The sequence below is a fragment of the Bubalus kerabau genome, chromosome 13 (assembly GCF_029407905.1).
Source record: "Bubalus kerabau isolate K-KA32 ecotype Philippines breed swamp buffalo chromosome 13, PCC_UOA_SB_1v2, whole genome shotgun sequence".
Taxonomy (NCBI): Eukaryota; Metazoa; Chordata; class Mammalia; order Artiodactyla; family Bovidae; genus Bubalus; species Bubalus kerabau.
The window spans coordinates 77929230-77937962 of NC_073636.1; the positions used below are offsets into that span (position 1 = coordinate 77929230).

The 8733-nt window shown below is 43.7% G+C and overlaps 1 protein-coding gene across 2 annotated transcripts in view; it reads left to right on the plus strand.

The window, feature by feature from the left end:
- ARFGEF2 (ADP ribosylation factor guanine nucleotide exchange factor 2) overlaps window positions 1-4415 on the plus strand; it is an 83010-nt gene extending 78595 nt beyond the window's left edge. For both annotated transcript variants that reach the window (XM_055545237.1, XM_055545236.1), the window contains exons 38-39: window positions 60-177; window positions 714-4415. In XM_055545237.1, coding sequence (XP_055401212.1) covers window positions 60-177; window positions 714-890 — 295 coding nt within the window. In that variant the 3' untranslated portion in view covers window positions 891-4415. The remainder of the gene's footprint in view (window positions 1-59; window positions 178-713) is intronic.
- Window positions 4416-8733: the final 4318 nt, after the last annotated feature.

Below are 8733 nucleotides of genomic sequence, written 5' to 3' on the forward strand. Positions count from 1 at the left end.
GTAAAATGTGTGACCTTCCTCTTCTGTCTGACATGCACCCCCTCCGCTGGTTCTTCTAGTGTGTGCTCCGAGGCCCTGGCCTATTTCATCACGGTGAATTCTGAAAGCCATCGGGAAGCCTGGACAAGCCTCCTATTGTTACTTCTAACAAAAACCCTCAAAATAAATGACGAAAAGGTATAAACAAGTAATGTCTTCACCAGAATTGGGTTTGGGTTGGCTTTATACTGAGACTGAAGTAAGTACTTTCCCCATTCTCCCAAGGATGGTTACATAACTAGCACCATTCTCGGAGCATTGGTGAGAAGCTGACTCATCATGAACAATGGGTGTCTGAGGTTATTGGGCTTTTTCTCTCAAAGAACCCCAGTGGAGAAAGGCAGGTTGCTGTTAAACAACTACCTGATTTTCACTGTGGCTTTGTTGGAAGAGAGGGTTGAGGTTGTGAAAGCCTGGATTAGAACTGGAATCTTGATTTACTGAAATGAAAACTGACTTTGGTAGCAAGGCTGTTCCCCGTTTGTGTTTGGCGTTAAATATAACTAAAAGAAGTTTTAATTGGCAATTTTTGCACCTGTTTCCCAACAGTGAGGAGAAAAGTGCCACTATTATTTGTAAGAAGTTCCAGGGTGAGATGAATACTTTCAGAAAACCAGGGTCAGAAGAATAGTTCCACGTCTAATTTTCTCTCTCTCCTTCTCTCCCACCTCAAGTTTAAAGCACATGCTTCCATGTACTACCCCTACCTGTGTGAAATTATGCAGTTTGACCTGATTCCTGAGCTCCGAGCCGTTCTGCGGAAGTTCTTCCTGAGGATAGGCGTTGTGTATAAGATATGGATTCCAGAAGAGCCATCACAAGTCCCGGGGAGCCTGTCGCCAATCTGGTAGCCCTGGCCCCTGCAGGCACCACTGCATCTCTGCAGAACTGTCCTCACGCTGCCCCTGCCTGGCATATCTCGAGAAGGGTCAGACTGTAGAAAGTTGACATCCTGAAGCTAGAGAGGCCTGGGTAAAGATGGTTCCATCAGAGTCCCGGGACTCGGGCATTGCGGTGTTTCTTTAAACTGCTGCGTACCCAGTTGACACAGGAGGTGGGGAGTCTGTCTCGTCTCCGTCAGTCTTTCCTCATTACCCATCGGATGCGTGTCACCTGTCATGCACTCGCCGTCCCTGTCGTGCAGAGTCCCACAACTGGCTCTTCACTCCCGTCGGAGGAAGTCACCCTCCTTGAAAATACTGAACATAGCTGTATAGGTTCGTGATTACTAGAGAGTATATTAATAAAATTTCTTGTAACGGCTACGTGCCACTTAAAACACGCTGGGTTTTTGTTGTTTGAATGTGCTGAGAAGTTTGGGTGTTTTTGTCAGTTGTGAGTCAACTGTAGTTACGTTAGTTTGGGGAAAGGTACAGGGAAAAAAGAGTTCTTTGTTCTTTTTCCTCCCTGTTTTGTTAATGTCTGGGTGATTTTTAAAGCATTTTTTAAAAAAAAGATATTACTGAGGATTTGACTGAAAGCAGAGCTTAGTCATTAAGTTAGAATTAAGAGCTTGCAAGGTTTAAAAAACAAATGTAGTGCTTCTGGCTCTCCCTGTTTCAGTAACTGGGGGAGGAAAAGTCTATAGGAAAAAGGAAACAATTGAATGAAGATGGCTAGTCTTCCTTGAAGTATTTGTGGAGGGGGTATTAAAATTTCCAGAATACATTGTCCATCTAATATATGAAGTAGTAACAAAAATGAAGTAGTAATTTAAGAGAGTTAATTTATATTTGAGTAAGCCTTTTATTTTTACCTCGGAATAGTGAGTATACCAACAGTTAGTATCTCTGCTTGCCACAGTCCCCAGCATTGGCCAGCCCTCGAAAGAGAGAGAGATGGGGGAGGGTGCTGGGCACTCTGCGTGAGGAGGGGGCTCCTGTGAGCCTGCATAGCCACGTGTCGCGGGGTGAACCCAAGCAGACCTGTGCCATTGTGAGGCCAGCGCAGCTGACCGTGACCTTGGCAAGAGGTGGCCGATGTTCAGTGCTTCCGTTAATTAGAGCCGAGGAGCTGAGTTCTCTGAAGGGTTAGATTCTGGGGTCCTTATGATGTTAACGATGGTGCAATACTCTTAGCTGCCATAGAACTGAATTGTGGTGCAGCTTGTGGAGTGGGCAGTCTATGCGTACGACCCAAGGCCTGCAAGCAGTTGGTTTGGGAGCTGACTTGATTCAAGTCGGTGAGAAAGAACACAGGCTTCATCTCGGCCCTCACCTTCTGCTCGCCAAGAGCAGCCCTCAGCGTTAGAACCGTTACAGAGGTATTAAAACATGCAGATGGCTACCTACGCCCTGTAGTCCTATAAACTGGGTTCTGTTGAGGTCAACTCTGGTGCCTTAGAAGTTAGTCAGTTGGGAACCTAATCTAAAAAAAAAAATCAGCTAGTTTTTCTTTATAGAGAAAGATTTCTGGTGCTTTTGTTTACTAAGAGACCGTTTCTCACATTTTTTTGTGTGTGTACTACCAGCCTTGAGAAATGTTTGGTTTTGGCCAGCAGTACTCTACTTTTTTTTTTTCCCCAAAAAAGTGTTTTAATTTCTCTACCAAAGAAAAAAAGAGATGTTTAGATTTTTACGTTATTTACATCCATGAGAGAAGAGGGGTCTGACACTTAGGAGGAAGGGGCAGAGGGAGAGTGTTTGTTTTACTGTGAGTGGAAAACGTTAGCACAAACGACGTCCTAGTCCTGGACTCTGTCACATCCTCACCCTGCGGCGTGGAAGCCACGCGCTGACTCCCTCGCTGGCTCTGTGGCTCGTCACAGCCTCAGCAAGTCGGCCGTCCCCATCGCCGCCTGCACTGAGGGTGTGAGTGGGGCGCACGCAGGTCCACTCATACATTTTCTGTCCAGCCACGTCCCTGCGTGGAGATCTTCGCTTCCCCTCTGAGGGTCTCATGGGACATTTTCTTCACTGAATGGGACGGCAGGACTCTGCCCATGTATTCCTGCCTCCTCTTTCATTTCTCCCTCTGCTCACAGCATAGGAAATGTGTAAGTGCATTTTGTTCCTTGCCAGAACATTCAGGTTTGAATTTCTTTTCAGCTGCATTTTTTTAAAAGATTCGATTTTCTGAGTGAGGCATTTGAATTGTACCAGCATGGACCTTTTAAAAACTGGATGTCAAACCATTTAGGGTGATTTTTTTTTCTTGTCAGTGGACCGTGACATACAGATGAAAATCCCTTACCTCCAGTAATAAGCCATTCAGCCTAAATTCTCTTTTGTGAATAAATCTGTCCCAGCTCACGGCGAATGTGGTGCATGCCACCCCGCAGACATCCATGAAAGGGGTGACCCCGCAGCCCTGGGCCAGCAGCCGTTCACAATGTTACGGAGGACAGCAGCGCGTTTCCAAGGCCTTATTTCTTTCTCAGTTGCTTTAAGTGTTGATTATTTGTGCTGGGTCTCTAGAGAAGCTTCTGTTTGTTACAATACTGCTGCTTTGAGCAATTTTGTTTTTCTTCCTTGTCCTTTAGGGAGATCACCAGCTTTGGCATCTTAACAACAAACGGTGGATGGGAAATTTTATTTCTAATAACGCATCTTTAGTCAAATACACCTTTTTCCTGTCACTCCTCACGTACAACCAAAGAACATACATAATGGGAATTGTTTAATAATATCTGGAAACAACATTTCCTCTGAGAGTGACTTTTGTACAAAATGCAAAAAAAAAGACACCTAAAAAAACTAAAATTTCTCATCATTCTTTTGTGATTATGGCTATATACTGAGTAGTTATTACAGGAACCTGCTGATAAATGCAAGTATGACCGTCGCATTCAGACGTTTGTTGTTATGATGTGAATGGATATTGGTTTAAATAGAAACTGGGTCCTCAACTGCATTTTCTGAATTCTGTTCTAAAATTTGTGTTAAAAGTAGGCATAGCTCAAACTCATGCGAAATCCTGGAGTTTGTGATCTGCAGCTTTGTAATTTGGGAAACAAAGAAACCAAAGCTGAGTATTTAAAAGAAATGACTCTACGTGAAAGTCCATGCTCTCAAAAAAAGACACTCATCAAAAGTGTAGTTTTTCTCAGTATTCTGATTTTTAAAAAATTTTATCTTGCATATTTGCATCAAATATTTCTTTATGTGCAAATGTATGTTTTACCTCCTTAAAAATGCCTAAAAATTAGTTAATAGCTACTTTTGTTTAATCTATACATGATTAAGTGCATTTAATATTGGTAATTTAATGAAAAGCATTCCTTGCCCAATGGATGTATACATTTTTGAAAGAATAAGCAGAATTATATAATATGAAATGCTATGTAAAGTTTTCTATGTAAAAATATTATGTATAATACTGTTAAATATCCCATGCTTTAATCAAGTGGTAAATCAATAAAGTTTTAAAAAGTAAAATTGCTTTTAATGTAGTGATTAATGTATATCAAGCCATTATGCATATCAGACTTATCATGTAGGGGGCTTCCCTGGTAGCTCAACTGGTAAAGAATCTGCCTGCAATGCAGGAGACCTGGGTTCAGTCCCTAAGTTGGGAAGATCCTCCTGGAGGAGGGCATGGCAACCCCATATTCAGTATTCCTGCCTGGAGAATCCCCATGGACAGAGGAGCCTGGTGGGTCACAAAGAGTCAGACATGACTGAACGACTAAGCGCAGCACAGCACATCAGGTTTTGGGTTTGTTCTTGTGGCAGATATATGCTTGTACTTTATATCAGTTGGTGGTAAAATGTGGCCTTTATATTTAACTAATATAATTATTAATGGGAGAATATTAATTGTGGGTTTTAATTTTTTTAAGTAAAATTCCCGTTTCATCCCCCTCCTCATGAAAGAAAATACCCAGTTATGAGGTCATGAGAAGATTATTTCATCTTATTAATTAGTTTGACCAGTGGCTTGGTTTCCAAGAGGAGACAGAAATCTCCCCTTGCTGGCATTGAGGGCAAGATTGCAGAGGAGGACTCCCAGGGAAGCCAACCGGACATGAGTGGGAGGCCATCCTAAGGTTCATGCAGGGAGCCAGCCTAGGAAGCTCGCCTTTCCTGCTTCCAGATGCAGGGTCCGTTTTTCTTTTCTGGTTTTGCCTGACGGCAAACCCCCACCACCACCCCCGCCCCCAGCCCCCCGCAGTGAAAGCACAGTCTTAACCCCTGCATCGCCAAGGAATTCCTCTACAGAATCCATTCTGAAATACCTCACGTTGTAAATTATGACTGTAATTAAAATATTCCACTGCTGAAATTGACTAACACATGGTCGTCTTTACTAATTCATTGGTATAAAACATCTTTCTCTGGTACCACATTTCAGGTGCTTCCAGGGAAGAACGAAAGAACAGCCTTTTCTTTTGGAAGAGCTTCCCTGGTGGCTCAGATGGTCAAAGCGTCTGCTTGCAATAAGGGAGACCCGGGTTCGATCCCTGGGCTGGGAAGATCCCCTGAAGAAGGAAATGGCAACCCACTCCAGTACTCTTGCCTGGAAAATTCCATGGATGGAGGAACCTCGTAGGCTACAATCCATGGGGTCGCAAAGAGTCGGACATGACTGAGCGACTTCACTTTCACTTTCTTTTCTTTTGGAAAAGGTTTCTGAAGAGTCTTTTATCTGTTCAGAGCAGATACTGCCTGAGTTTTATCTAGAGCACTGGTTTTCAACCTGCTGCCAACCATTGGCTTTCAGTTCTGCCCCAACACTTGGCAATGTCTGCAGACATGTTTGGTTGTCACATTTTTGGGTGGGGGTGGCTGTGCTCCCTGGCATCTAGTGAGTAGAGACCAGAGATGCTGCTAAACAGCCCCCCACTCTGACCCGCAAGTGGGGGCAGGAGTGGGGGCTGTAGTGTCAGTAGTGCCAAGGTTTAAACACCCTGAACTAAAGTGACTTCCTCTGAGTAACAGGGCTCCTTCAGCATGTACTGGAGGACCTGAAAGGCCCTCTGTGGCAGATACTTTTAGCTTATTTTGGCCATCCCGTTAAAGTCTCTTTTGCTCACCCAAGTGGAGGGCATGCTTAGGTCACAGGCTTATTCAGGTTACTGATTTAAGCATTTTGAAAAGGTAATTTTAGCATTATACTGCATTTTGTAACCTAACAGACTGGTGCACATTTTAGGCAAAAGTACATTTCCTTTTTCAGAGGACCAGAGTGGTTGCCTTCCCTGGAATTTTTGCAAACCTGTGTAATATGCCTGTTGTCTAGGTTTTGTTGCTGTTCAGTCACTAAGTCACGTCTGACTCCTTGTGACCCCATGGACTGCAATACACCAGACTTTCTGTCCTTCCTATCTGCCAGAGCTTGCTCAAACTCATGTCCATTGAGTTGGTGATGCCATCCAACCATCTCATCCTCTGTCATCCCCTTCTGCCTTCAATCTTCCCCAGCATCAGGGTCTTTTCCAGTTAGACAGCTCTTCACATCAGGTGGCTAAAGTATTGGAGCTTCAGCTTCAGCATCAGTCCTTCCAATGAGTATTCAGGGTTGATTTCCTTTAGGACTGACTGGTTTGATCTCCTTGCTGTCCAAGGGATTCTGAAGAGTCTTCTCCAGGACCACAGTTCGAAAGCATCAATTCTTTGGTGCTCAGGCTTCTTTATGGGGCAACTCATATCGGTATATGACTACTGGAAAAACCATAGCTTTGACTATGCGGACCTTTGCCGGCAAAGTGATGTCTCTGCTTTTTAATACATTGTCTAGGTTGGTCATAGCTTTTCTTCCAAGGAGCAGGCATCTTTTAATTTCGTGGCTGTAATCACCATCTGCAGTGATTTTGGAGCCCAAGAAAATGAAATCTAAATTGTCCTTGGGTTAGTGATTTGTGTCACATCTTAGGAACGTCCAGCTTAGTAAATGCAGTTGCATACCACCAGCGAGAGAAGGGATGAGGACTCTGTAAGGATTCTGGAAAAAATGATTTTAGTACTTTTTTTTAATGCCTCTTTCCAGACACAAGCCAACCTTATCTGGTATTCAACTGAAGATTGAGCTTTTGAAGCACATGTATACCTGTGGCGGATTCGTTTTGATGTTTGGCAAAACTAATACAGTGTTTGAGGTTTAAAAATAAAATAAAATTTTAAAAAAAAATGAGCTTTTGGGGATAATTTTATGTCATAGTCAATTTTCATCTGTCCCAGTCTTCTCGCCTGGAGAACTCCAGGGACGGGGAAGCCTGGTGGGCTGCCGTCTATGGGGTCGCACAGAGTTGGACACGACTGAAGCGACTTAGCAGCAGCAGCAGCAGCAGAGACTCCTAATCTTCACATGACGCTTCTATAGCTTCCTGTCCTTTAACCTAATTCACATTTGCTTAAAGAATTTGTCTTGAGTTATGTCCAGGGAATACTCAGGTGTTCTAATAAACTTCTTAGCTTGAGTAAATTTGGGCTTAAATAATGGCATATTGATTTCCTTCTCCAGAGTTCATGGGTTTCTGAGAAAAAAACAAGCTGTGTAGGAGAGGCCAGTGGTCAGATCGTGGAAGCTGGAAGGAAGAACTTTTTGTTCAGAAGGATTTGTTGTGTGACTTTCTGCCCTTAGAGGGTAGCAGCATTAGATGAGGACACGGAGGCCCAGTGAGGCCGGATCGCACAGCAGGAACACGGCAGAGCTGGGACTCTGGCCCAGACTCTTGTCTTCAGAGCACACACACTACCCACTGTGCCCGTTCTGGGGGGTGAGGTGGGAAGCCCAGCAGGGCATGCAACAGAACACAGTCCTGGTCTCTCAGGATCCTGTTTGTAAGTTGAACTGCTTGGGTATTACAAACACCTGAGTTGGAAATCATTGTTACCAGATCTCATATTGCCTTTGCAGGGTTGTACCTTCAGACCGTTTGCTGACTAGCACAGACATTCAGAAGTCAAGGAAAGAAATAGCGACTAGCAGAGAAAATAGGAGAGAAAGTAAGCAGATGCCGAGGCTGGGCCAGTAAGGCCTCGTGGTTTGTGCCTTCATTTTCCACTTTAATACACACCTTTAAAAGTCACCAGTTCATAAATGCTGGAGAGGGTGTGGAGAACAGTATGGAGGTTCCTTTAAAAAACTAAAGACAGAATTACCACACCATCCAGCAGTCCCACTCCTGGGCATATATCCAGAAAAGACAAAAATTCTCATTCAAAAAGATCCATGCACCCCAATGATCATAGCAGCATGATCTGTAATAGCCAAGAATGGAAGCAACCTAAGTGTCAATCAACAGTTGAATGGATAAAGAAGATGTGGTATGTTGTTTGTTTGTTGTTTAGTCGCTCAGTCGTGTCTGACTCTTTGAAACCCCACGGACTGTAGCCTAGCAGGCTCCTCTGTCCACGAGATTTCCCAAGCAAGAATACTGGAGCAGGTTGCCATTTCCTTCTCCAGTTCCTTCCAACCCAGGGATTGAACCTGGGTCCCCTGAGTGTCTCCTGCAGGTGGATTCTTTTACTACTGAGCCACTGGGGAAGCTGGGTAAAGAAGGTGTGGTGTATACACACACACACACACACACACACACACACAGGAATATCACTCAGCCATTAAAAAGGATGATATAATGCCATTTGCAGCAACATGGATGAACCTAAAGATTATCATACTAAATGAAGTAATAAACTTAAGAGTTATCAAAGGGAAAGGAAAGGGGAAGAAGGGATAATTTAGGAGTTTGGGATTAACATATACACACTACTGTATATAAAACATTAAACAAGGACCTACTGTATAGGAAGT